General features: G+C 36.2%; 7 protein-coding genes and 1 non-coding gene across 11 annotated transcripts; 4 read left to right on the forward strand and 4 right to left on the reverse strand.

Annotated features, from left to right (window-relative positions):
• Nucleotides 1-215: 215 nt before the first annotated feature.
• On the forward strand, nt 216-1,167 carry LOC111199537 (clathrin light chain 1-like). The gene is made up of 3 exons (XM_048737255.1): nt 216-337; nt 651-750; nt 898-1,167. Exons 1-3 carry the CDS (start codon nt 216-218, stop codon nt 1,165-1,167), a joined length of 492 nt encoding a protein of 163 aa, XP_048593212.1.
• Nucleotides 1,168-3,648: 2,481 nt separating this feature from the next.
• Nucleotides 3,649-5,407, reverse strand: LOC106357533 (expansin-B1). Its single transcript, XM_013797199.2, has 4 exons — nt 5,145-5,407; nt 4,696-5,005; nt 4,234-4,363; nt 3,649-4,128 (listed from the first exon to the last, which is right to left on the reverse strand). The coding sequence occupies exons 1-4, from the start codon at nt 5,296-5,298 to the stop codon at nt 3,925-3,927; spliced, it is 798 nt and encodes a 265-aa protein (XP_013652653.2). The 5' UTR covers nt 5,299-5,407; the 3' UTR covers nt 3,649-3,924.
• Nucleotides 5,408-7,840: 2,433 nt separating this feature from the next.
• On the reverse strand, nt 7,841-9,480 carry LOC111199173 (tetraspanin-19). 2 transcript variants are annotated; one of them, XM_048737110.1, is made up of 6 exons: nt 9,418-9,480; nt 9,174-9,336; nt 8,830-8,929; nt 8,654-8,734; nt 8,455-8,559; nt 7,841-8,371 (listed from the first exon to the last, which is right to left on the reverse strand). In XM_048737110.1, exons 2-6 carry the CDS (start codon nt 9,329-9,331, stop codon nt 8,171-8,173), a joined length of 645 nt encoding a protein of 214 aa, XP_048593067.1. In that variant the 5' UTR covers nt 9,332-9,336; nt 9,418-9,480; the 3' UTR covers nt 7,841-8,170. The 2 variants fall into 2 exon arrangements, with proteins under 2 accessions (XP_048593067.1, XP_022544265.1); XM_022688544.2 differs by having other exon boundaries at nt 8,455-8,570; nt 9,174-9,433.
• Nucleotides 9,481-9,562: 82 nt separating this feature from the next.
• On the forward strand, nt 9,563-10,877 carry BNAA07G00530D. 3 transcript variants are annotated; one of them, XM_022688539.2, is made up of 4 exons: nt 9,564-9,807; nt 9,888-10,046; nt 10,117-10,335; nt 10,414-10,877. In XM_022688539.2, exons 1-4 carry the CDS (start codon nt 9,661-9,663, stop codon nt 10,753-10,755), a joined length of 867 nt encoding a protein of 288 aa, XP_022544260.1. In that variant the 5' UTR covers nt 9,564-9,660; the 3' UTR covers nt 10,756-10,877. The 3 variants fall into 3 exon arrangements, with proteins under 3 accessions (XP_022544263.1, XP_022544260.1, XP_022544262.1); XM_022688541.2 differs by having other exon boundaries at nt 9,566-9,807; nt 10,141-10,335; XM_022688542.2 differs by lacking the exon at nt 9,888-10,046 and having other exon boundaries at nt 9,563-9,807.
• A 5,073-nt stretch (nt 10,878-15,950) lies between these two features.
• LOC125576790 lies at nt 15,951-16,042 on the forward strand. Its single transcript, XR_007315216.1, has one exon. It is a non-coding gene; the product is annotated as a small nucleolar RNA SNORD34 (small nucleolar RNA).
• A 621-nt stretch (nt 16,043-16,663) lies between these two features.
• LOC106357538 (pentatricopeptide repeat-containing protein At2g20710, mitochondrial) lies at nt 16,664-18,669 on the forward strand. Its single transcript, XM_013797209.3, has 2 exons — nt 16,664-17,267; nt 17,348-18,669. Exons 1-2 carry the CDS (start codon nt 16,998-17,000, stop codon nt 18,533-18,535), a joined length of 1,458 nt encoding a protein of 485 aa, XP_013652663.2. The 5' UTR covers nt 16,664-16,997; the 3' UTR covers nt 18,536-18,669.
• A 292-nt stretch (nt 18,670-18,961) lies between these two features.
• On the reverse strand, nt 18,962-20,231 carry LOC106357539 (riboflavin synthase-like). Its single transcript, XM_013797211.3, has 2 exons — nt 19,252-20,231; nt 18,962-19,141 (listed from the first exon to the last, which is right to left on the reverse strand). The coding sequence occupies exons 1-2, from the start codon at nt 20,008-20,010 to the stop codon at nt 19,127-19,129; spliced, it is 774 nt and encodes a 257-aa protein (XP_013652665.1). The 5' UTR covers nt 20,011-20,231; the 3' UTR covers nt 18,962-19,126.
• An 852-nt stretch (nt 20,232-21,083) lies between these two features.
• LOC106357542 (mannan endo-1,4-beta-mannosidase 2) lies at nt 21,084-23,262 on the reverse strand. Its single transcript, XM_013797213.3, has 5 exons — nt 22,519-23,262; nt 22,173-22,370; nt 21,982-22,104; nt 21,685-21,896; nt 21,084-21,611 (listed from the first exon to the last, which is right to left on the reverse strand). The coding sequence occupies exons 1-5, from the start codon at nt 22,849-22,851 to the stop codon at nt 21,206-21,208; spliced, it is 1,272 nt and encodes a 423-aa protein (XP_013652667.1). The 5' UTR covers nt 22,852-23,262; the 3' UTR covers nt 21,084-21,205.
• Between the last annotated feature and the right edge of the window lie 2,739 nt (nt 23,263-26,001).

The following is a 26,001-nucleotide window of genomic DNA, read 5'->3' on the forward strand; positions in this document are numbered from 1 at the left end:
CCTTTTCTTAAGTAAAATCAAGTGGAGAGAGAGATCTGAAGAAGCAAAAGCTCTCATCCCTCCCTTTAACCATCAATTCATGGCCTCTTTCGATGAGGGGGACTTCCCCGCTCAGACCACCCATTCTCCGTCCCAACCGGACAATTTCTTCATGAGCGACCACAATATCTCTGAGGCCCATCCTCCACCCTCGACTCAACATTCGTTGAATCGAGATGGAGATGGAGATGATGATTTTGGATCTGAAAATAATCCTGCCTCCCCCCAACCATGCCAACGGCAACGACGACGCGTTATTCGCCTCCGACGGGCCATTCTTACGCCTTGAGTGGCGCTGGTCAGTAAAATTAATTAGGGCTGGCTGGTACTTTATTGGTACCAATGTTCATATGGGAGAGATTTAGTAAAATTAATTAATGTGTATCTTGTAAGCTTACAAGTAGATATCAGTTTACTCCATCAGAGTTCATTTACAATCTGATTATGATTCAGAAAGAAGAACCCCCCCCCTCCCCCCAAGTACCACATGTCTTGTCTTCTTTTCATGTACCAGTTAGAGTGGAACCACCATACATATATTAAATAATCTCTCAGTGATTTCGATACTGATGTTTTCCTTCAGCCTAAACGCCATTCACCTTGAGGAGAAGGAAAAGAAAGAGAAGGAGATGCGCAATCAAGAAGGCCTTCTACGAGAAAAGAGAGAAGACCATCGAGACCAAGAAGGCTGATAACCGCGAAAGGGAGAAGGTAATTAAGCAGAGCTATTAATTAAACTCACACAACTTCATGCATGCCAGTTTTGACTTTTGATTTGCCTCGCTTTCCAGCTTTACTGAGTGAACCAAGAGAAGTTCCACAACGAAGTTGACAAGCATTACTAGAAATCCATTCCAGAGCGAGCTTATCTCGCGTGAGGTTCCCAACATTGACAAGAAGCGAGGGAAAAATGATCCCGACAAGAAACCATCCATGATTGTTATCCAGGGTCCTAAACCTGGGAAGCCCACCGATCTTGGGAGAATGAGGCAGATTTTCCTCAAGCTCAAGACTAATCCACCACCCCACATGATGCCTCCTCCGCCCCCAGCCAAAATGCCAAAGACGGAAAACCTGCAGCGGAAACAAAGGGGGCAGAAGAAAAACATGCTTCACCTGAAACAGTGAAACCAGCGGTTGTTGCAGTTGACTCGGGAGGGGGTGAGAAACCTGAGACTGCTGCTGCTAGAGCTGTAAACTGGGCTAGCCCACGTCCATTAGCTCATATCTATTTATCCATCCCCTATATATTATTTGAGAAGCATTATAACTTTTTTTGTAGCCATGTGTCATCACTAGAATGATTCTTAGAATTCTTAAAAAATAGGTTGGTCCATCTAAATATATAATAAACTTTTTATTAAACTAACCATAAATACATTATTAATGTGCTTCATTATTTCCTTAAATAAAATTATGGAATTTCCTAATGTGGCTAAAGTATATATGACAATTAATGATTTTGAATAATAAAGATTTGATAAAAATAAGGGTGTCTTATATTATATTTGTTTAATTTTAAACTATTAAAATAAATTAAAAAACCATAGTAACCATATAATAAAAATTAAATTTTTTCTTTGTATGTTATATTTTGAATTTTTAAAAGCGATTATGAATTACTAAAATTGTTAAAAATTTCATATTCAAATTTTGTGATCCATGGTTTGAATTTTTTGATATGCCTTGATACAAATAATTAAAAAATCATATAAGTTTAAAGTCTCGTTTAATAAGTATTAAAAGTAAAAGATATATATATCATTTTAAATTATATTATATGACCATATAAAAATATATAAATATCTTAATTTTGAAATTTACTGTGAACAATTTGTTTTTGATAAAAAATTTGAAAAATATTGACAATTTAATTTTTAAAAATATTATAAATCACTTAAACTATTAATCTCACAGTAAAAATTTGTTATCAGTAATTTAAATTTTTTGCTATAACACATACAAATGATAAAAAATATATGAGCAAAAATTAACATTTAATAAATATTAAAATATACTATATATATGTTACTATCATTTAAATTTAATTATATACCATATCAAATAGAAAAAATATTTTTTTGATTAATCAAATTTATTATATGTTCTCACCAATTTAATTATATAAGTAGTAGTTACCATTATTTTAATTATTCAATATATATTTTTTATTTTCATAATATGTTAGAAACATATAATATAAAATATATATATATATATATAATGTTCATTCCGCGCAAGGCGCGGATCTTAACCTAGTTTATTATTGTTTGTGGACAAAGAGTGACCATGTCCATTAGGAACCATGTCCACTAAGGACTACACCTACTAACACCCATGTTTACATAGGCTGCCATTAAGTCCATAATAGACCATATAAGAAAAGTTTGAATTTTAATCTATAAGCCTACAAATTTTACGGTTTTGACGGAAAACTCGATTTTGCGGTTTCAGTGAAAAAATCGATTTTGCGGTTTTGTCGGAAAAACTTGGTTTTGACGGACAAACTTGATTTTGCGGTTTTGGCAAGAAAATTTGATTTTCCAATCTTGCAAGGAAAACACGATTTTTTTATTTCGGCGGGACAACTCGATTTTCTATTTTTGGCGGGAAAACTCGATTTTACGGTTTTGGCGGAAAAACTCTATTTTGCGGTTTTGGCAGAAAAACTCGATTTTGCGGTTTTGGTGGGAAAACTCGATTTTGCGGTCTTGGGTAGAAAAGTCGATTTTGCGATTTTGGCGAAAAAACTCGATTCTGCATCATGCTACCTCTGGAGAAGGTGAGAAACATGTGGTTGTGGCTGTGGCTGAGGGAGCCAAGGCACAGTGAAGGAATAGAGTTTGTTAGCATTACTGTTATGGTGGAGAAGTTGGTATTGAAGTCACAGTAGCTGCATGCGGGGAAAAATAAGAAGAGGTAAACATGTGCACATAGAAGCTTCGATTCGGAGCCGTTCTGTGGCATACGATACTCTTCTGGAGCGAGAGAGAATCTTAGTCCTTTGTTATGATTTTCTATTTCTTATTGCTTATTTGTTCTGCATAATTTGGTGATGAGGATATTGTCTGGGATGACGTTCACGTTAATCATTTTGATTCCACGTCTTATATTTGCAAGACTTGAGGATTTTCAGTTACAGGTTGTTTGTTGGATGAATAATATCTATCATAAGTTGTCTGTCAATAGTTTGGGTGGTGAGAGTGTCGTGATTGTGTGCCATGTTAACATTGTTCTCCTAGCTGACCTGACGGTCCGGAAAATAATGGCGTGGAGGCACGTGGTGGTGAGGTCTAGTTGTTTCGTCTGTTTCCAGACACTCTAAAGGTATGTAGGAGCATGTTAAGGAATTAATAATGCCTCCCCTCAATGAGAGAAATGAAGACACTTGGGAAATTATTACATCGAAAGAGTCCCCAAGTTGTTCTCATTGGAAAAAGGCGTGGGGCTCGCAAAAGAGTTGGAAGAGAAAGCAATGAGATTTTGCACACTGTGGTAGCTATTATTATGCATTTGTAGGCTGTCTCATTATATAATAATGTCCCACAAATGACACTAAATATGATAATACAGTACTTTACTCCTATCGCCTTTTACAAGGTTTAGAAGGAAATAAGAAAAAATATTGAAAAAAGGATTACATAGAGAGTAGGTCCAACATTAGTAAGTAGTAAGTACTGTAGTAAGTAGTCACAGAATCAAGCTCTGATGGCTTCATTCACGAACACACATAAACACAAGCCCAAAGAAAACAGAAAAAAAAAACAAGGGAAGAGGGAGGAGAGCATCCTCTCACTCTCACTCACTCAGTATACTCACCGATTCTCTCTCCCGACAAAAAAGAAGTGAGGACAGAGAAATGGGGGTGGGGAGCTTTCAGTTTAGTTAGAGGACAGGGGAGAAGTTGAGGCGGGAGGTGTAAGTAGCTTTGGGAACCCATTTTTTGGGGATGACGTCGGCTGCGGACAGCGTTTTGTTGTTTGACAAAGTGGTGAGCTTAACGGAGAGTGGTCCCTTTAGTGGTCCTCCGACGATGCACCAGTTTGCTCCCCATATGTGCTTCATTGCTATCCACTCCTTCGACCCCGCCTGCATTACAAGAAAAAAAAACGAACTATAAGTAAAGAAGAAAAAGAAGGAATTGTTAAAAAAAAATAAAAAAGAGGATGCTAATTAATAAAGGAATATTCATACTTGACGAATGTGCATAGAGCCAATGTCCCCTTCTCCGTCTTCATACTCAATGAGAAGAGATAACCAATAAGCTGTTGATCCTGCGTTCACGTGGAATGCTATGTTCTTCTCTCTGTATTTGCATGCCGTCCTGTTTTTTTTTTACCAACTAGTTTAGCTCAATGTAACTACGTTAGTTATAAAAAAAAAAAAGACAGACAACCAGTGTAGTGTGTGTGTGTGTCACTGTGTCAGAGCATCCAGAGTTATGTTGTGCGTGAGTCATATATAGTCAACAGTCAAACTATGGGACCATCGAAAACCAGAACGCCGTTAAAGCTAAACCTATTTGTTTACTCCTTCCAATGTAAAATAAAATAAAATAATACATAAAACACACACACACTCATTTGTTCGTTAGCATTTAGCAGTCATTGATCAATATATTTAGCGCCAACAAAAAAAGGAAGAAAAAGTGGTTACTGGCGGTAGAGGACGGAGATGAGGCCGCGGTTGCGCATGATGCCGGAATGGCCGGGGATTGACAGATGGCCGAATGCGGCGCCACTAAGGTCAAAGTGAGTGTGCTTTGCTCGAGCAGATGGTCCTGACGGTGACTGGTCTGTGACAATTATTGTGACTGCTCTCTTTGAGCAGATGGTCTTATCCAGGCACCTGACCTTGTAGCAAGCGCCGCAGCCTTCGCCGCTCTTGAACAGCAACGGACTCACTGCTCCAACACGAGCCTTGAACGGCTTCACGTCCACCAGCGACCCGTATCCGCATGCTCCTCCTGCGTTTCATTATTATATTGTTTTAGTTTCTCAATAAAAGCCTAAACTTTTAATTTGTTGAAGTAAAAAAAAAAAATCAAGATCAATTGTGGCCAAGTATCCAAGTAAAAGAAAGAAGAGGGTGTAGGCGGTTGTTACCGCTGCTGCCGTCGCCTTCGGGACTTCCGTACCAGGTGGCGGTGGCGGGGAGCCAGTGAGGGGCTGATCTGTGGCGATTAGAGTGAGAGGCGGATGCGTCTCCTCTCGACAGCAGCTGCAAGAACAAGAAGCAGAGTGTCGATAGGAGCTGCATTTCCACCGGCTATACCACACTTCTATTGGTGAGCAAGCAGAATCTAAATGGAGTGAGAGAGAGAGGGTGTGTGTAGTTTGGTAAAGGAAAGCGAAGGAAGCCTTTTTGCATCAAATCAAAATGCATTGTGTTTGTGCCAGTTATGACCCTGAGTCCTTCTCCTTATTTACGAAAGGTATGCCATTGATGGACCCACTGACAGTTAGGGCCTCGATTCCACACGATCCCGTAGGGTAATGCATGTTTATGCAATTATTTATAAAAAGATTCGGCCGTTGAAGTCTTCTTTTGGGAGAAAGATTCTTCTTGTGCTTCTGCTAAGAAAAAGAACCCGTTGTTCTCTTCTTGTTACTTAAGTTCTTTATTCGAACAGGTAATAATGTGGTCGAACTGGTTGAATATGTGAGGATATGTGCCGCTCAATAGTATGTATGATGTTTCACTTGTTGGGACAACATTGAATTCACTAGCTAACGGATTTATCTTCACATCATTGAACTCATTGCTCGCCAGCATACAAGTTATGTGTACTACTTACAACAACAAACAAACAACTTCACCTTTTTCATGCATCTCTGAAGAAGAAACAAAAAATCTTTATCAAAAGATTGGTCAAGGTCACTGAAAGGAGCTATAGATCAATAACATCTTTCAATAGACACGATAAGATTGGAGAAACAAAATCTTGTTCGCCAATCTTTTTCCCACAGACACAGCGACAGCGCATCAACCATTTCTACAATATGAAAATAGTATTATTTTTCATAACTGTTTCTGAGTTTCATATTTTCTTTTAACCAAGTAACTAACAACTAATCGTCGACCAAAAAAAAAAAACTAACAACTAATCATACCTCAATGAGGCCATTATTCACTTTGATTTCCGTCTACATTTATTGTTAAAAAGAAGAAAAAAATGATATTGCAATTGTAATTTCTAGGGATGGGCGTTTGGGTACCCATTCGGGTTCAGTTCGGATCTAATCGGGTTTCGGATTTTCAGATTTAAAGATTTCAGCTCCATTCAGGTATTTCTAAATTTCGGTTCGGGTTCGGTTCGGATCTTTGCGGGTTCGGTTTGGGTTCGGATAACCCATTAAATTATTTTTAAAATTTTAATATTCATTATATACTTAAAATTTCTCAAAATCTATATAACAAAATAATATATTACATATAAATTTGTATAATATATGTTAAAATACCTAAAATTAACATATAAATTGGTTTGATTTAAATATTTGGATAGAAAATCAATAGATATTTCAAGCATTTTGGTGTTTTGAATATATTTTAGCTATTTTAGACATTTAATTTTGACTATTTATGTATATTTTCAAGTATTTTAGATAATTTAAAAGTATCTTATATATTTTAGATGTTTTTAATATATATTAAATCTAAAAATAAGTAATATATTTAGGTATATAAATCTATTTCAGTTACATTCGGGTATCCGAGATATTTCGGTACGGGTCGGGTTCGGTTTTGGTTCTTTAGATACCAAAATTTCAAACCCGTTCGAATATTTAATCAATTTCGATTTGGGTTTAGTACTATTTTTTTAGATCAGGTTCAGTTCGGTTCTTCGGATTCGGGTTTTTTGTCCGACCCTAGTAATTCCTTTTTTTACGGTTTGTTGTATTAGGCTGCACATGACAATATGACATAACTAGTGCCTACGCCACAGTCCAGAGTCCTTACTTTTGATTATACGGCTCTTCTTATTCTCTTTCTTTTGAATTTACAAAGAAAACGATTCTCTTTAGATACAACTTCGGAAGGAACTATATTCTATCGTCAATTACACTCCAACTTATAAAGTATGTTGATGCCATAATATGGTGGTTTAAACCTAGTCCAAAAATTAATTACTAGTAGATATGCTTATTTTGTACGTACAGTGCTTATGTAGGAAAAGTTTGTCAAGAGAAATGCAGCATTTTTTTTTTTGGCTAACTGAAGGTAGATTTTGTTTATGATAATATATAAAATTAATTTCTTAATATAAATCATGATTCTTGGATGTATATATGCCGTGTGTGCATTAGCAAAAGACTGATGAAAGATATTATTGACAACTTCAATAATGGAAAATATAAAATGGAGATACGTTATGGGAATGATATACTCTTTAATCAAAGTGGAAAAGTCAGTCATATTGTATTATTGAGAATGACAACAAGATAAAGATGATTTTGTATTTTATGAGACTACAAAGTCACATGAGATGATGAAGAGGGGTATCAATAAAAACAGTTCATATACGAATCTTACAGTTCACGATCACATTCTTAATTAATTCCTTCTTCTCATTTTTACACTACTAGAAGACTTTATTCACTTCCTCCCATGTGCCCACAAGGCAATAAGATTACTCATCGAATACCAATATTGGTGTTGGATTATTTAAAGTGTTTTTTTTTTCCAAAAAAATTGTGTGAACACCTAAAGAAGACTGGCTTCATAAGAATCTTTTTAACAGCGATGAGCATGAGACGCTATGGTAGCTCAAACAAGGGTCACTGATGTTCATGAAGACTTGGAACAAGATAAATAAAAATTATAGGCAGGGCCAAGAAATCCCGAATAGTTCTGTTGTAAACCAGTTGGTACAGAACCGGTATCGACAGGACAAATCACAAAATTTCTAGCGATGTTCATGAAGAGTGGACATTGATGCTTGTGGAAGGGCATAACATGAGATACAGAGGGTTGGAACCGAACTGATCACACATTGTAGTTTTTAAAATGCATATGAGAGTGTGTGTATATGTGTATGCAATTTTTTTTTTACAAGAGTAATGGTAATATATTGAAAGAGGTGAGTCTTGGCTATGTTGCTTGGTGCTTGTCTTGGTCTACACCTGTTTTACCGGTTGGCTCTTTCATTAATCCTAACAGTCCACGAATCCGGTTTGGGTCCATAAATAGGTTCTCCAACAACGTATGGATGAGGCTGGCGAGCATCCCGGAGGAGTGCAACCGTGCTCACATCATACTCATCGTCACTGTCATAATGCCGGTGAGGCCCAAGAGCTTTGAGCAACATGGCCAATAGAACTGATGCACCCTGAGAAACGAAGAAAGAGGAACGCTGTGAAACATTGCAAACTTGAAAGGGAGAGTAAAAAGGTAGAGAGGCTAGAAAGAGACCTGGACAGAGACAATGGAGAGACCAATCCATCTGCAAATCTTATAGTTAGACTCGACGAACTTGGAGAAACGGTAGAAGGCACCAGTTGGATCCTCTGGAAAGTCCTGAAAGAAAGCTTCCAGAAGAAGATTAAGATAAAAAGGGAAGATTTAACAAAAACAAAAAGAAGAAAAAAAAAGAGAAGAGAGAATAATAAACCTGTTTCCAGTCAGGGTTTAGAAAGGTATCGGCGATGACACCACCTTCAACCATAATAAGCAAGACGATGAATCCCATATACTGAACCCAACCAACAAAACAATTCCATCAATAATTCACATCAGAAAAGAAGAAGAAGAAGAAGAAGAAGATGAAAGGAAAAAGAAGTAGCTTACAAAATAAAGACAGCAACCATTAACGGTTTCAGCAGCGATGTGGCCAGCGCAAGTGACAAGACAGAGAAGAGCCCCGAGACAAAGAAAAGCAGAAATGAACCTGGAGAGTGAGATTGGCTGATTTTATCATAACAATTGACAACAAAAAGGAGAGTTCATTTCCAGCAAGATGAGTAACTCTTGAGAGACAAATCCTAAAAGATAGATATGATATTATTTTTCATAGCCTAACAGGTATGATGAGGTCCCAGACATAACATCAAACACCTAAAGCTAACAGAATCTATATATATATATATCAAACAACTTAAAAAAAAAAAAAAAAGAGTCTAATAAGTAATCACCAAGGAAGAGGGTGAGAGAAAGGGAGAGATCCAGTTTGTTGTTGCCATTGCCTGATGAGCCAAACAGCGTAGAGGATCACGGCGACCCCAACCATGCCAAGAAGGGAATTCACCAGCTTCAGCATCGACTGTAAGCAGCTTCTCACCATCCTCACCATCCCCCCTGGAGACAGACGAAGAGACCTGATTTAATTTATTTTTTCTCCGTCGGTGGGAGAAGAGAAATCGAAAAGCACCAACCAACCTGTTGTTTCCTCTTTCTAAATCCCAATCAAGCACGAAACTTGTTTCTTTTCTTTTTTTTTTCCTAACAAAAAAAAAAAATAAAATTATATTATATTTATTGGAAAAAATTAAAATAAATGGACAATTATTTGGAGACCACAGAATAGAATTGAATTACTTTGCTTGAAATGAAATGAAGGTTGACTGACTCTAAGGTCAAAGGCTTTGTCCTCCATCCATCCATCCATCCATCCATCCATCGATGATTCTATCCCCATGGCTTTCCCTCACGCCGGTGGTGGCTAGTCCTTCCCTCCGACCACCACCATATTCAGTGTTTCACCCTCTCTCCTCCATCCCTTTCCCTTCTCTCAGATGCTCTTGTCTCAGTAGCAAACCCACTCCCCATGTAATGTTCTAACTCTGTTTTTTTTTTCTTTCTCCATTTTAACTGAGGAGGGTTTTCTAAAATTCATGGAGAAAGAACAGGGGTTCTCGGTTTTGGCATCAGAGATTCCGTGGGAAGACAAGAACGTATGGAGCACTTTCGCTCTTTACATGTTCTGCCTCCATATTCCTCTCAGTTTTGGTGGTTTATCCATCCTTGCTCGCACCCTCCACACCCCTCTTCTCCATCCTCAGACCCAAGTCACTCCCTCCCTCTCTTCTTCTATTTATATATACTTCTAAAGTCAATACTGAACTTTACAATGTACAGGTGCTATCCCTTGTGCTTCTCCAGTTGCTCGAACTTTCACTCACCCTCTTCCTTCTGAGGTCCACCGCCAAGCCTCAATTCAAATCATTCAACTTTCTTAAGGGCACTAACAACAGTGTCGGGAGAAACTGGGTGGTTGGTTCAGCTTTGGGTTTTGGAACTCTTGTGGCTTTTATCTTCCTCACTTCACTTGTAGCTCATCAACTCTTTCCTTCTCAGGTCTCTCTCTCTCTCTCTCTCTCTCCTGAATCTTTGGTATCATTTTAGCATAAGACTGTGTGTGGTTTGATCTCTCAGGATGTGCACAACTCCGAATTGGATAAGATTATTGAGAGCGGGGAGGTGTCGAGAATTGGGTGTTTTGTTCTCTACTGCGTTGTAGCTCCCATACTTGAGGAGATTGTGTACAGACGATTTCTACTCAGCTCCTTAGCGTCCACAATGGAATTGAGGAAGGCCCTTGTGATCAGCTCAGGAGTTTTTGCAGCATCTCACTTCTCTGGGGAGGATTTTGTGCAGCTGTTTGGGATAGGGTGCCTTCTCGGGGGATGTTACAGCTGGTCAGGGAACTTAGCCTCGTCCGTGGTCGTCCACTCCTTGTACAATGCCTTGACACTCCTCCTTGCGCTGCCTTCTTAGCCACACCACCCAAGATGGGCCATCTTTCTTTGTTTAGAAGACAGAGTATAAACCGTGTGTGTTTGTTTAAAGAGAGAATCTTGATCCCCTTTTAGTTTAATAAAGTGTATTGATTAATGGTAGTACAATAAACTAAAGGTAAGAGGCGCTTAGCTTAACTGAGAAGAAGAAGAAAAAGGCTTTACCAAAAGGATGTGATAGGTTGGTTTACACAGAAGATGATATGTAGCTAATAGACATAAAAAATTACGTGTACAGACATTTTTTTTTTAAAAAAACAGAGTTTAAAGCATTTGTTAATCGGTGTTTAAGGCAAAAAGGAAGAAGTAAAGTGTGAAACAGACGAGAGAAAAGAACGACAATCAAAACGGGTGTGTGGTCCGTTAGTGGGTCTTCCGTTGATGAGAAATGCGCCCAGCTGAGCTGGCTATATCATATTCACCGCAAAAATTATTTCACAACGATCATCGATTCAACTAGCTTTAAAAACAAACTAGATCTCGACCCCCACAATTGTGCGGCTAATTATTTTCATTTTTATACACATAATTATTTATTTTACATGGTTAACTATAATATTTAACATTTACAAATTGTTTAATATAACATTTTAAAACACAACAATTTTATAGTTCACACGCAGTAACTTAATTTATTTGTTTTGAATTTTCAGCGATAGCATATATTAAATCATGTGATATTAAATTTTAAATTGAAAATCTTATTGATTAAGGATCAAAAATTTAATTGAAACCACAGGGTGGTGGGCTAGTGGTCTTGAGGTAGTTAACACACCAATATGGACCCGGGTTCGAATACCCCCTGTGGCCACGGAATGCTTTACGCCCTCCCCAAGTTTAAAGTTATCGCGGCGTTGGTGCTGGGTCCTTGGGTAATGGGTATTAGTGCCGGCTGGTTCCGGGCCAGGGGGATTAGATGGTTGGCAATCGGAAACCATGTGCGGATTACGGGCCTTTGGGCAAACGGAAACCACGTGCGGATTACGGGTCACCTTTGAACCTCCTGTTAAAAAAAAAAAAAAAAAAAAAAAAAAAAAAAATTAATTGAAAATTATTATATTAAATTAGTATCATAAATCTAGTAAAATATTGTACATGAGATAAGTTATAATTAAAAAATTAATTAGATATTTTAAAAGTTTGTTTTAGTTAAAATGAAATATATATTTAATTTTCAAATGAACACGAAAATAACTAAAAAAATATTTTTTTGTTGAAGTGAAAAATGAAATATACATTTATTTTAAACAAATACGAAATTGATTAAATATTTAAAACCTTTATTTTAATGAAAAATAAAATATATTTTATATTGTAAAAAGGATATGAAAAGATTTTTATTCAGATACAATTTGAGAGAAAATATAGGAATATTTATTTGATTTGTTTGTTATAGAATATTCAAATAACTGAAATATTTATACAAAGTAATTTAAACAATTTTCTAAGGGTGGTCCAAATTAAAAAAAATTACACATGAATTAAGTCATGACTTCTATTTTAATAGTATAGACTAGTGTTTGATCCGCGGATGTTGATATTTAGAGGGGTTATTGGTAAGTGAATTTTCATGAATTTAAAAAATTTGAAAATTCTATTGTTTTTGGTTTTTGGATTTCAAAAGTTTTAATAAAATCCATTGTTTATTGGTTTAAGAATTTTCAAAATTCATTCAAATTCTTTTTTTTTTTCAAATTCTTTGTTATTCAAAAAGTTTAGTTATTATTGATTCTCTAATTTTAACTAAATTTAGTGTTATTGGGAGATGAATTCTATTCATTTTTACTCATAACACTCAACTTTCAAAATATCATATGTATCCATGTGATAAAAATTAGAAAACAAAATAATTATTCTTACCAAAATCTATTTCACCTTAAATCCAAATTCTTTGTCCAAAAACTATAATTCGTTACATTTATATACTTTTAAAATTTTAAATATATAATTATTTTTATAAACATTATCATTTTTTTAATATAAATATCAATAATTATAAATTATAAATATTACCAAATTTTAATATAAGTTTTTTAAAATAGTTTCAAAAAACATTTTCGAATTTCAAAAACAAAATTAGAAAAACAATTATGAAAAAAAATCAATACGATTTATAAAAAAAATATAAAAAGTTTGAATTTGAAAACATATAATCTGAACTTATAAAAGAAACTTTTTATTTTATTTTTATTTTTTATTACTTATATATCTATAAAGGAAGGGGTAAAATAATCTTTTGCCCTTTTAATGAAACTTTTTTAGTCATTTTCTTTTTGAATGCTCTTTTTGTAACAAAAACTTAAAAATTGTTATTTAAGAAAATTGTACAGTTTTGTATGTATCACTATTATTTTCTTTTTAATTTGAAAGGAAAACATAAATAATCATGCTATATGATTTAGAAAATAAATAAATTATATATTTACTTTACAAAAAGAGGTAATATAAATTCATGAAAATCTATACCAATCTAAAAAAGATACGATCAAAATTCATAAGTCAATGTATATAAATTTCACAATCCACATAACTTTTAAAAATCTATCAACTCTTAAAATTTACAAATTCTACACAAATTTGTCTTCCAATAACCCTTATTTTATTATCTTATAAATGGTTTAACGACATTTTTAAACTTATATGTTATTTGAATATTTTTGGGTTTCTATTAATCTACCCGGATTAGGAAGAATCCTGTCCAAAAATTTATAATATCCAAACATAGTTCAATTTAAAATACAAAAAAATTGATATCCAAAAAATTGGTATATATTCGAACGTGTACATGAATTTCCATCTTTAACTTATTATGTAAACAAATAAAAAAATTATTAACCGGTTTGAATTCTTGTCATTAATGTAGCAATTTTATTAAAACATATGAAACTGTTATGTTTAACACGTAAAATAAATAATGTTGAATGAAGTAGAAGTGGACGGGATACATCAGTGAAGTATCTGGAACTTGAAATGTGAAGCTGATTCAAAGTTACTTATCAACAGCATCAAGAATGGAACACTCTACCAAAGTGTGTATGGAGTCGCGGTGGATATTCTCTGCATTGCGAACTACTTTGATTCTATCTCTTTTGGTTGGATTTATAGGAAAGAAAACATTGCAGCTGATATGCTTGCAGAAACAAGTATTGAATGTATATCTTTTTTTTTATATTGGTTAATTATACATTACAAACTATGAGAAACATTACAAAGACGATATTAGAGCTGATAATTCTACTTGTCTTATGAGGAATCACGTCTGACTACATCACCCTGAGTCGTCTTATGAAATTTAATATTGACGGTATTTCTTGCGTCATGTTGAAGATATCTTGTAAGCCTCTTCAATATTAATTATGCATATTTTGCCTTCTTCTAGAATTGAAACGTATATCTCATTGTGTATAAGAATTAATGAACTCTTGGTCGAACCAATGGACTAAAGATGATTCCACAAAGTATTGCTCTTACTTAAACTTTTAAAATGAATGAAAATTGTGTTTCAAGAAAATAATGTCTACTTATTATGGTAAATCCAATAAATGAAGTAGTTAAAAAATTGAAAAAATATATGAAAAAGATGTAATAAACACACATAAAAATAGGTAGATTTTGTTTTATATTTTGTAATAAATGATGTCGAATTAATTAAAAAATAATAATAAATAAAGTGGTTATAATTATTTTAAAAGTGATAAAATCTGTGAAAAAACCAATTAAAATAGACAAGTATCATTTCGTAATTTCAACTTTAACAAAATAGATTTACCGGCTAATTGCTATATTTAGATATTCTACTTTCTTTTTGTTGTTGTTGTTAAACCTACCTATACATGTTATATAAATAATTAGGAAAATAAATAGTAAAATTAGGGAAATAAATTTGAGAGCAAAAATACAGCAGAGATTAGCTTGCCTGTTAGGTGTAAATCTTCCTGATTTAGCTATTAATAAAATGAAACAATATCTTTCTCAGAATAAACTCACCACAGCTGTCATATCCCTTGTCTATAGTTATAAATACAGGGATGTGGGCACAAGAGGGACTTTACTTTTAATACACAAATATCTCCGGTGCCCCCCGAGGAACAGAGAGATAGAAAGGAAGGGAGAAAGAAAGAAAGAAAGATGGGAGCATTCGAGGATAAGGTGAAGCTGAGGGCGATAGAGCTGAAGCATCTTCTGAAGAAAGGTATCAAAGTCGTCAGCAAATCTTGCAAGAAGGGATGGTCCAAAGTCAAGAACCTTAAGCGCTAATGATTGCTCCTTGCTTCTCCTCCATCTCTGTGTTTTCTTTCTTTCCCCTCTAAAAAAAGATAACCTACGTTTTGTCTTCTTTTTTTTTTGCTGTTAAGGGTGATTATATATTGATCTAAGTATTTTCTTAATGGTGTCTTGTTTTCATTCTTTTCTTCTTCGTCCTAATTACTTACATATCTTCGATATGGTTGGATGTCAGCAACACCTTCTTTTTAGTGGATATGATGAGATTTACTCTTAATAATACGCAAGTATTTACACATATTATTCACTTTTCCAGTTATGAAATGACAATCTGAAAAAACTTCTTCTAAATTTGTATTAATTGAAAGATTAAGCCTAAATGAAATTAAATATGAAACCATATTTAGCTATTAAAACTTTTTAAAAATAATATGAAAACAGTAAAGTAGAAGAAAACAAGAAAATTGAAAAAAAAACTAAAGAAGAAGATATTTCCTTTTGAAAATGGGATTGAACTTTGAACCAATCACCAAGTACAACACAATGGGAAGGTTACACGTCGGGTGGATAATGTTGAGTTTTATTAGGCCGACATATGGGCCTCTACCCGAGTTTGGTCCAGCGCTAATCACCACTGTTGCAACTTGTAAGCATATAACGAAAGATTCTAGGGTTTCTGTGGAAAGGTATAAGAACAAACTCTGTTGGCTGGAATAAGCGCGCGCGCACACACACACACACAAAATCGTTCCCATTTTTAACAACCATAGATGCTGTGTTGGTTTTATATCATGCGTGTCTTTCAATTATTTGATGTTGAATTGAGTAAAGTGGCGATTTTGTTCTTGGTAAACATATTGATTGTCTTTTCTTTTTTTATTTTTGAAAAATTTTATCTTCTTTTTTAACATATTGATTGTCTTTATATGCTTGGTTGTGTTGTGTACATGGTTGGGCCAGTGATGATTGAAAAAGTTTGCCTACATTGTTTGATTTTACCACTGAAATGGAAACTTGAATATTTTATTCACTCTGAGGCTCATTCATTCTTGCCTTCCTGTCTTTATTATTTTTTCATGGAAATATCTTTTCTCTCATCAGGCAGGCTTATGACGATTCAAAATTTACCTACATTGTCTGATTAACCAATGATAGCTCTTCTTACAAATACTTCTCTTGTTTTCTGAATGAGAAGTCTTCAAATTTGTAATTTTTTTGTGTCCTTGTTGGAAGAGGCTGGTGATGATGTAACATATCTTTGCCTACATTGGCTGATCAAAGCTATTTTGGCTTTGAGCAAGTGACTGAATGATAAACTATTCTGAAGCCTCTCATCATCAAGAAGTTTTACATATCTTTTTCTTATCATTTATTTTTGTTTGCTAAACTAAATTATAGCAAGTCCCCTAACTAAATATTTTGCGGACTTGTTTGTCGAGATTGAAATGTCTTCCAAAAGACAAAAGAGTTGAGGACTTATATGGTTGGTTGCTTCTACATGGATTTTGAATAAAAGGTGCTCTGAAATTTGTTCAGTATGTGGTAGAGCATTTTGGCTCAAATAATTACAGTGCAGTGTTGAAATTGATTGATGGTTAATATCTTTTGAACGTTATTAAGTAGTAAAAATGTAAGTGGAGACGCAAATCGTTATCAACAACATTCATTAATCAGGGCTTCCAATAACTGAATGAAATTACAAGTCTATATTATAAACAAATTCCCATTTGTTCTCTTCACCGGATCTGATGAACAACAGCACAGGACACGCCAAAGAGACTTCAACTTCTTCCAAACCGAACCGGATTCCCGTAGTTTAGAAATTAATTGGAAATTTGATTGCAGCAGTCTTCCGGTTAAAAAGAAGACAAGCGTAATTTTTAAATAAATAAATAAAATACAAATATATGTTGTTTAGTCAAAAGCTTAACAGTTGACGCACGGACAGGAGCGAAAACCTAGGAAGAGGAGTGTGTCTGTGTCTGGACGGCTTTGAGCATGAATCATCTACTCCGCCCACAATTTGGAAGCTTCAGGAGTAGCCTTCCTTTCAGATGTTCCTTCCTTCGTTTCCCCAAAACCGTTCCTTCCCCCGATCCGGTTCACGACTCTCTCAAGCGTCGTATCGAACGCGCCCCAGATTCGATGCCCTCCCTCACTCATTTGCTCCACGAATGGCGACAACTCGGAAACAAACCGGGTCTTTCAGAACTCAGGAGCATCATCTCCTCCCTTCACAAATTCGACCGCTTCTCCCACGCCCTCCAGGTTTAGTTTGTTTGTTTCCACCAATCAAATATATACTTGTACAAAATCCAGTTTGATTCTTAAATGGATTTGGGTGTTAGGTTTCGGAGTGGATGAGTGACCAACAAGTTTACAATCTGTCTACGGTGGATTTCGAGATTCGGCTTCTCTTGATTGCTAAACTTGATGGTCTTGAAGAAGCCAGCAAGTTCTTGGACACCATTCCCTTGAAGAAGAGGGACTTTTACGTGCACAACGCTCTCTTGAACTCTTGCAAAACCCACGGCTCCCTGAGCATTGCCGAGACCACGTTTCAGAAGATGATAGACCTCGGCTTGGCTTCCAACAACCCTAAACCCTACAACACCATGCTCTCTCTCTACCACAGTGCTGGAGATCACGACATGGTTGTCAAGCTCCTGCTCGAGATGGACGACCAAAGATTAGAACCCCAAGGAGTTCCCTTTGGCAAGCTCTTTTCCTGTTTCGCTCTTGCATCATGCGTCAAAGACTCTGTGGGAATGGAGAAGTTTCTCAACAAGTGGAGGGACCGGATGGAGCCATGGGCCACATGCTTCTTCCCTGCATGCCTCTATATGGAACTTGGATCTCTTGATAAGAGTTTGTCTTTGTTTCGTAAGACTGAGGAGTTACTCGATGATGACTGCAGAAAAAACATGTATGGAGCTCTCATGAGAGTCTATTGTCATAAAGGCGAAAGAGAGGACGTTTACCGTCTCTCCAACTTGGCTAAACTCCACGGGATATCCTTCGACGCCACTGTAACTTCTGAGATGATCAAGTTCTTTGCCTTGAAGCACGATTTTGATGGGGCTCACGAGATCATGGAAGAGTGGGATACAGGGGCTGGAGATCTTGGTCTTTCAGATTTTGGTCACCGGAAAAGATGCATGAAAGAGGAGGCTGATAAAGCTATCAACATGCTTGGGAAGAAGTGGGAGAGCAAGTGGGAGAGTTTGACTGACATGTTACAGCAAAACTTGGCGGAGGGTGAGGACGAGGATGGTGAAAGGGAGAGGAGGAAGAGAGTGACGGAGGCCTTGGAGGGGAGGCTGCACGAACGCTGGAACCCAAAGACCACTATGACTCTCTCCGCTTACGCCTGCGTGCAGTATGTCGAGGGTCGAAGGGACATGGAAAGTGCAGCTGAGATTCTCAAACTGCTTAACAAACAAGAGCTAGTGTCACGTGCAATGGACAAAGACAGATTGTGTTTGAAGATGGTGGAGGCTATGAGAGGTGGAGGATACGTTGGTGGACAAGACTAGCATAAATATTAATCCAAAAAACAATATTTGTAACTCATATAATTGATTTAACATTATTAATCTAGTAGACCTCAACCAACAGAAAGAAAAAAAGAAGGCTTTATAATATTTAAATCCAAATGGTGTTCAAGCAAGACTCTTCTGGCTACAATCTTACTTCAGTGTTGTACCGACTTTCTTCCACATGAACAGAAGAGCTTATAATAATAGTTGATTAACCGTACAATATGAACAACGCAAGCCTACAAGGTTGTCATACCAACGTATGTGCCCTCACTCGCTTACCATACGTTTTGGTATGAGAACCTTGTAGGCTTGCAGGCGCATGTATATGATCTTGGTGTTATGTACTCTTAAACTCTTTATAATTATATTATTCTCTTTGTTCTTCCTCCATTTTATTATCGAGTAGAAAAAAAGGGGTAATGAAATCCAACCATAAGCTTATTCTCCAAATGAAAAGATCATCATTACTCGAAAAGGTTCATCTACTAAGTTCTGTGCAAATGCTCACGACCATCATTACAAAGAAACAGAGAGGTCAAGATCAATCTTACATAAACCAACAGTTCTCTTTCTCCCAGCTGAGGTTCAGCCCTTGTTTTCCTGTAAAGAGAACATGAGCTAAAAGATATTGGAACAAACATAACAAGAACAAAATCACCTCAGACAAAAGTAGTCGAATGGCAGTGAGAAATAATACGAAAAGCTTAGACCTGGGGAGTGTTGTTGTTCATGGAGAGAAGAAGCCTCTCAACGTATTTGCCCATGATGTCAACCTCGAGGTTCACTTTCTGCCCAACTTTCTTGGTGGGAATCACGACATTGAGCTGCGTGTAAGCAACGAGCATGAAGTTAAAGCAGCTGTCCTCGTCAGACACGTCCACCACCGTCAGGCTCGTCCCGTCGACGGCGACAAAGCCCTTGGGGACAATGTATTTGAGCAAAGCCTTGTCCGCTCTCACCTTCACCCACAGCGAATCTCCCTCGGCTTCCATCGAAACTATCACTCCCGTACCGTCCACGTGTCCCTGCACCACGTGTCCGCCCATGCGGCTCACCGGCTGCAGCGCACGCTCCAGATTCACCAGAGACCCTCTCTCCAGCTCCTCCAGCGACGTCTTTCGCAGCGTCTCCGGTGCCAGCCCCACGGTGAACGCCTCGGTGTCGAAATGGGTGACTGTAAGGCAAGTGCCGTTGACGGCGATGCTGTCGCCAAGCTTCACGTCCTCCAGCACCACTCTCGCCCCGATCTTAAGGTCGAAGCCGCCGCCGCCGTGGTCAGCCAACCCCAGATCCTTTACGTGGCCCATTTCTTCCACGATTCCCGTGAACACGGATCGGATGCTCAGATTTTGCCTCCGACTCCTCCGATGCCTTGTTGAGTCGAATCTGAGGAGATTTGGTCTGAGTGAAGAAGCCAAGGTTGGAGGAAATGCTTTCGGAAGCAGATTCAAAGAGTGAGTCGCCATCATCCTTATTATCCCAACCACGGCGGCGCTCGTCTCTCTAGATTGATTGTAGTTGTAGGTGTGTTCTCAAAAATTAATAGGATAAACGAAAAGAACCCAACCCAATAACCCAAACCGACCCGATCCAAAATATTATACTAGTAATTTGAATCTGACACAAAAACATCCATCTGTTCATGGATTTTGTTTTACTCTAATTAAGATTTCAGGTTTCACACAACAGAACCCCAATATGTTAAAAAATCCAACAAAATAAAATAAAAACTCGAAAATGTCCATAAACAAATTTGAAGCATTTTTGGGTATCAGTTCGGTTCGAATAGTCAATTAAATAATCAAATAATCTATTTTCCGTTCGGATCAGATTTTGATAATTTTGGATTCGTTTACTTTGGATTGTAAAACTATAAATCAAAAATAGAAAAATCTGATTTCCGTTTGGTTCAGTTATTTAGGTAATTCAAATAAATTATTAGGTCATTTGGATACATTGTTGAATAACTAAGATGATTCGGATAAAAATATCAGATAATTCAAAATATCCTCAGAAATTTAAAGAAAAAGATTCAAAATAAAATTATAATATTGAAGAACAAAAAATAAAATATTATTAGAAAAGAAATCCTAGTGCTGATGCTAGCGCAAGGCCACAAAAAAAATCTCTTTTTATCCTCTGAATGTTGACCTTAAATTATATATATATGGTTATGCTATATATATATATATATATAATTAATATTTTTATATATTCGAGTATCCATTTAGTTTTGGTATAGTTATTTCAGATATAGAAGTATAACACTCGTTTGGATATTTGAAAATTTTGCTCCAGTTCCAGTTTATTTTTTGCCAAAACTACTTGTGATACTTATTAAAGATCCCAGCAAGTACCTAAACTAAAAATGTATTACATGAGAGAACTCAAAAACTCAGTTTGATTTATGTTTTGATATTTGGTCAAATATTGAAATTTTGTGTTTTTGATAATTGCATTTGAAGTCTGATCAGAATCCTCCTCGTATGGCTTTACATGTTGTGAAAGTGTATTACAGATCATAAAAGGTAAGCTCAGACAATAGAAAGGTCCACTAAATTCACTACTTATAGTATGTATATATATATGATTTGAATCCCTTTGCATATATGGCCGATTACATGACAAAGACAAAAACAAAAGCAAAAACTGTATTTCTCATTCTCATGGTCTGTGCGAACATATTTCTCTCGATTTCTTGTCCTGAAGATGGCGTCCTGTGACCCGAGCCAATCTGCAAGATTGCTCAGTCATTAGTCTCTGTATCGATTTTTTCTCCCAGGGGACTATCCCAAAGTCATCGTTGAAACCTTCCATGCCTTGTATCAAAAACTGCCACACCAGTGTTCCTGCCCCTGACCTCTTGCGCTTGGCTGATTTGTATACAAGATCAAAGATTGTTCTGTAGAACCGATCACGCTGCGACGGCTCATAGTCTTTGTTCAGATTCGATAGCCCGAACTCGGTGAAGAGAACAGGCTTCTTCAGTTCCTGGTCCCCGTCTTCAATGTGAGATAGCATCCATTTCACCACAAACTTTACTTTGTCTTCAAACCCCTGATCGTGAAACCTGCACCCAGTGAATCAGAACTGAAGACTTCCACGCACACACCAATCAAAACAAAGAGAGTGAGGCTGGTTACCAGTGATCAGGGTAGATATGAACCGATGCAAAATCAATGTTTGGGGACTCAGAGTTTCGAACAAAATCTGACCCAAGCTCAGAGGCCCATCTTTCTGGGTTCACCGTCAGCCGTTTTGGGCTCTTGGGACCGTAGAAACCTTCCAAGCCGACGGTAAGAAGATGCTTGTTGTCAATCGATTTAATGAATGCTGTCATTTCGTTAATCCAGTCCTTTTAGAATGAAAAGAAAGACTAACTTGTTAACATAAACACTAATTAATCATCAATGGTATTGGACAGCAAGAGAGAAACTCACTTGGAGAGTATCCCCAGAGATATCAGTGAAGCAGCGAGGCTCGTTTATCAACTCCCACGCAAATATGGTAGGGTCGTTTCTGTACTCTATCCCTGTTATCGAGTTTTTGCGGGTCAGCAGGACCTGCCAAAATGAGAGTTTCAACACCAACTAACAACTCCCTGCTAGTGCTAGGCTAGAAAGAGACATACAGTGAGATAGTTCTTGAAGTATCTGCGGATAGATGGGTCAAAGAAGAAAGAATCGTTGGAGGAGCTGAGGCCAACGCCTTCTTGCCATGCCCAGTTGACGTACTGAGTCTTGCCTCCATAGGCTTGGAGGTTATTGACTAAGCTAAGAAGCAACCTAACACCATGTGTTTTTGCCTCTGCGATTACATGATCCAAGGCCTGACCACATGATCCAAGGCAAAATAAGCAAGTGCAGATTCTTTCAAGTGCCCTGTTTTCTATTAATAAAATAAGCTCAACCATGCCTAGTCTCTGCTTAAAAAGAAAAGAAGAAAAAACATCTAAAAACAAGATCCTGGGAATGGACCTTGAAGACGCGTTCGTCGAATCGGCCAGGAGAGATCTGGAGAGCGTTGTAGCCACCATCATTGAAAGCCCAGGTTCGACACACAGTGAGGCCCATTTTGGATCCAGCTTGGAGCATTGCACCCACACGGTGCCTGCTATGATCATTGACGGCGTGGTCCATGAACCAGTACGAGTTCCACCCATTCACATACAGAGGCTTGCCATCCAACACGAACTGCGTGCCGTTCCGACTCACGAACCCTACCTCGGGCTCCCCTCCTCTGAACCCCAAGGAGAGATACATAAAGGCGGCACATGTAAGGAAGCCCAGAATTGGTATCACTGGGCCCATATTGCCTCTTCTGCCTCCTCCTATTAGCTTCAGATATTTCACGATCCCTTGTACTCTCGCCAGTTTTTTTTTTGTTCCGATTCCGAATCTCCCCAAGCCCAGACGGGAAACAATAAGTTACCCACAGACAAATTGCCAGCCGATGATTTCTTTTTGAAAGAATCAGAAAAAACAACACCAACTAGAGAGGTTAGTTCAGAAGAATGTCTGTCTGTTTGTATCATTCAGAAGAATAAAGGAAATGCGAATGCGCATATATTAAGAGATCCAATTAACCAGTTGAACAGTCAGACTCGATTGTTCGGTTCGGAAAAGAAGAAAAAAAAAAAAAAAAAAAAAAAGTTAGGAGCAAAAATTAAGAAACGAATTTTCTCGCACTTTGTTTGAGGGGCCTTTTGCGGTGAAATGCTCTTTTCATTCTTTACTACTACTCCACTACTATTTAATCAGATCTGTACAGAATGAAAACAGATTATCATGACCACACACTCGACTTTAATTTCTCTTTTTTTGGTTTATTACTTTTAATTTTCAATCGAGTAACCCATGACATCATAAAATAATCAATTCTTTTCAAAAGTTAATGATTATTAATAGAAAAAAAAAATCAAAATAGCACTAAATCAAATTTTTGTTTCAAAACTAGCACTTAAGGCCAAAAGTCACAAAAATAGCACCTCAAAGAGTGGGATTTAGGATTTAGAATTTAGGGTTTAGAGTTTATGTTTTAGGGTTTAGAGTTGAGAAGTGAGGTTTTGGGGATAAGATTTCAAATTTTTAAAAATAAAAAAATTTAAATTTTTCAAAAGATAAAATGCTATTTTGGTCATTTTAGTTTTTGAATGCTATTTTTGTGATATAAACTTAGAAATGTGCTATTTTGGAGATTTGCCCTTATTAATATTAGACTTAACTTGTTTTTGATTTTGTCTTTAATATCAGCCGGTTGATGGTAAAAAAAAAACGAATTCTTGTTCTATTTTCTATAAAATCACATACAATATACAACACTACGGTAAAGGCAAGACTTACAGAGGGACTTCTTTATTGGGGTTGATTTCAAGAATCACTACAACTAATGTTCAACGCTTAAAATGATTCAGATGTGTTTGAAAATTAAATACAACAAACTTGACCGTTATACATAATCTTTTTGTTTAAAGTTCTTATAGTATTAGAAAATATAAGCTATATTTATATATTTGTGTTTATAATAATATTTCAATTTTAATATTTACATATTTAAAATATTAAAAAAAACAGTTTACAATATTTTGTGATTATCGTAAAATGTCAACAGTCTTTTGGTAGTGCTATGAAATGGTTATTACTTTTTATAGACCAAAATTCTGTACAGTTGAGTAAAAGTAAAACATGGCAATCATTTTTTTAATACTGTCTCTTTTTGTTCTTAAAATAGCTTCTCTACAATCTTGTTGTGTCTGTGTATGTATGGGCAGATCTTTTGTTACTTATAATAGTAAATGAAACATAATATAAAAGAAAGGCCTGTTAAGATTAACAATCAGAGAGATCTTGAAAAGAAGAAAAAGCAAACACTGTCGGTGACTTTTTTCCCCATTATTAAATAAATCATTGTACGGTTCTGTTTATTTTATTAATAGGCTTTCCCGGAGAAGAAGGTTTCCAACTTTCAACGTTTAAAAAGTGTTGTCATCAGCATTCTAATATTAGTTCCTCTAATTAATGCCTTTTTCTCCTTTTCTTCAATCAACAGAAACGCAGAAACTCCTCATTTGCTGTCCAGAGACAAAGACATATGGTCACTACTCACGAGACTATACTGTGTTAAATCCCCAATAAGTCTCTGTTAAGTTGTTTTTTTTTTTTTTGTTAAAAGGCTTTCATTGCATATAATAAATAAAAGAGAAAACATACAAGCCTGCTTGAGGCAGTGTTTTAGAGCAAGACCCAGTACAGAAACCATTCTAAAAGTCTCTGTTAAGTTGTTGACATGTTGCTCTTGTAGTTTGTTGTGTTGTTACAAACAGAGTAACTGAAACTGTTATATTTCAAAAGGAAATCACGAGCCATTGTTTTGAGTTTGATTTAAGACTTGTATTCTATTTTATACTAGTGGTTTTACCGCGCGGGGTGTTTGCCATTTGTGTTATCAAACAATGATCATATGTCATTAGACATGTTCAAGCAATACAATTGTTTAATTTGAACATCTACGATTGTATTTTTTAACTGTATCTTACTGTTGTAGTTGCTTATTTTGTCAACGTTCTTTCTTTTATTTAGTTGTCATCGGTCATAATGTTAAAAATGTATGATCCCACATACTGTTCTTTCTGAAGCAGTACTTAAAGGTTGCATTCTTGTGTGCTATTAAAGGAATGCTCATGCGCAGCTTCTGGAGGCGTTCTGCTGGTGGTTTTGAATACCTTTTGTAGAACAGCAAAGGTCCTCATACTAAGCAAGCCTTCAGTAGTAACGATTTGGTGTGTGTACGATGTATAAGGCTAGTGGTACTGTTTGAATGTTTCAGCAAGAAGGGAAATTTGAAATAGGCTATAGGTGAACCTCATATGTTCAAATATTGATGAATGTTTTTTAAGACAATAAAAATATAGACAATGAGAGGTAACATGATCTTTATACACAAATGGCTGAGAATATTATCGAGAAAGTTTAAATGAAATAATCAGGATGATGGTGAGAATTAGAGCAATGATCACTGAAGTAACGATCCATTTGTTCTCATCATTCTTCTTGACGTAGCGGTCAAGACCGTTTGGACAAAGTGTTCTCGTCTTCATGGTGGCTTCAGCAGTGGAAGTTAGAGTTTCAAGGGTACTTTCGGTTATTTGAGGTTCATTGTTATTGGGTTTGTTTTTTTTTGTCAATATTGGGTTTGTTTATTTCCAAAAAAAATAGACAAACTGATATAGATTATAATATTTGTATTATATTATGTATTTTAATCAAATATTATTTGTTGACAAAAAAAAATAGATGTTCAACTTCTGGTTGGATTGAAACTGAAATATAGATTAGAAAAGATGGATTGTTAAAAAAAATTAACAGGTTTGATAAAAAGAAGAAGAAGTTGAAAATTTAAGCACTATATAAAATCTTCTAAAATGATGACAAGGTGTCAAATTTATAGAGTATTTAATAATG

The sequence above is a fragment of the Brassica napus genome, chromosome A7 (genome assembly GCF_020379485.1).
Source record: "Brassica napus cultivar Da-Ae chromosome A7, Da-Ae, whole genome shotgun sequence".
Lineage (NCBI taxonomy): Eukaryota > Viridiplantae > Streptophyta > Magnoliopsida > Brassicales > Brassicaceae > Brassica > Brassica napus.

What these genes read in the sequence shown, in the direction of transcription:
- LOC111199537 (XM_048737255.1), top strand. Translation starts at nt 216, where the DNA reads ATGGAGATGGAGATGATGATTTTGGATCTGAAAATAATCCTGCCTCCC. An exon ending in TTACGCCTTGAGTGGCGCTG is followed by an intron (nt 338 to 650) that starts GTCAGTAAAATT and finishes CTTGAGGAGAAG; the next exon opens with GAAAAGAAAGAGAAGGAGAT. An exon ending in ATAACCGCGAAAGGGAGAAG is followed by an intron (nt 751 to 897) that starts GTAATTAAGCAG and finishes AATCCATTCCAG; the next exon opens with AGCGAGCTTATCTCGCGTGA.
- LOC106357533 (XM_013797199.2), bottom strand. Translation starts at nt 5,298, where the DNA reads ATGCAGCTCCTATCGACACTCTGCTTCTTGTTCTTGCAGCTGCTGTCG. An exon ending in ATCTCCGTCCTCTACCGCCA is followed by an intron (nt 4,364 to 4,695) that starts GTAACCACTTTT and finishes AAAAAAAAACAG; the next exon opens with GACGGCATGCAAATACAGAG. An exon ending in GCTCTATGCACATTCGTCAA is followed by an intron (nt 4,129 to 4,233) that starts GTATGAATATTC and finishes CTTGTAATGCAG; the next exon opens with GCGGGGTCGAAGGAGTGGAT.
- LOC111199173 (XM_048737110.1), bottom strand. Translation starts at nt 9,331, where the DNA reads ATGGTGAGGATGGTGAGAAGCTGCTTACAGTCGATGCTGAAGCTGGTG. An exon ending in TTCTCTCACCCTCTTCCTTG is followed by an intron (nt 8,930 to 9,173) that starts GTGATTACTTAT and finishes CTCACTCTCCAG; the next exon opens with GTTCATTTCTGCTTTTCTTT. An exon ending in ATGGTTGCTGTCTTTATTTT is followed by an intron (nt 8,735 to 8,829) that starts GTAAGCTACTTC and finishes GGTTGGGTTCAG; the next exon opens with TATATGGGATTCATCGTCTT.
- BNAA07G00530D (XM_022688539.2), top strand. Translation starts at nt 9,661, where the DNA reads ATGATTCTATCCCCATGGCTTTCCCTCACGCCGGTGGTGGCTAGTCCT. An exon ending in TTCTCCATCCTCAGACCCAA is followed by an intron (nt 10,047 to 10,116) that starts GTCACTCCCTCC and finishes TACAATGTACAG; the next exon opens with GTGCTATCCCTTGTGCTTCT. An exon ending in ATCAACTCTTTCCTTCTCAG is followed by an intron (nt 10,336 to 10,413) that starts GTCTCTCTCTCT and finishes TTGATCTCTCAG; the next exon opens with GATGTGCACAACTCCGAATT.
- LOC106357538 (XM_013797209.3), top strand. Translation starts at nt 16,998, where the DNA reads ATGAATCATCTACTCCGCCCACAATTTGGAAGCTTCAGGAGTAGCCTT. An exon ending in GCTTCTCCCACGCCCTCCAG is followed by an intron (nt 17,268 to 17,347) that starts GTTTAGTTTGTT and finishes TTTGGGTGTTAG; the next exon opens with GTTTCGGAGTGGATGAGTGA.
- LOC106357539 (XM_013797211.3), bottom strand. Translation starts at nt 20,010, where the DNA reads ATGATGGCGACTCACTCTTTGAATCTGCTTCCGAAAGCATTTCCTCCA.
- LOC106357542 (XM_013797213.3), bottom strand. Translation starts at nt 22,851, where the DNA reads ATGGGCCCAGTGATACCAATTCTGGGCTTCCTTACATGTGCCGCCTTT. An exon ending in TCGACGAACGCGTCTTCAAG is followed by an intron (nt 22,371 to 22,518) that starts GTCCATTCCCAG and finishes TCATGTGGTCAG; the next exon opens with GCCTTGGATCATGTAATCGC. An exon ending in CATATCTACCCTGATCACTG is followed by an intron (nt 21,612 to 21,684) that starts GTAACCAGCCTC and finishes CACTGGGTGCAG; the next exon opens with GTTTCACGATCAGGGGTTTG.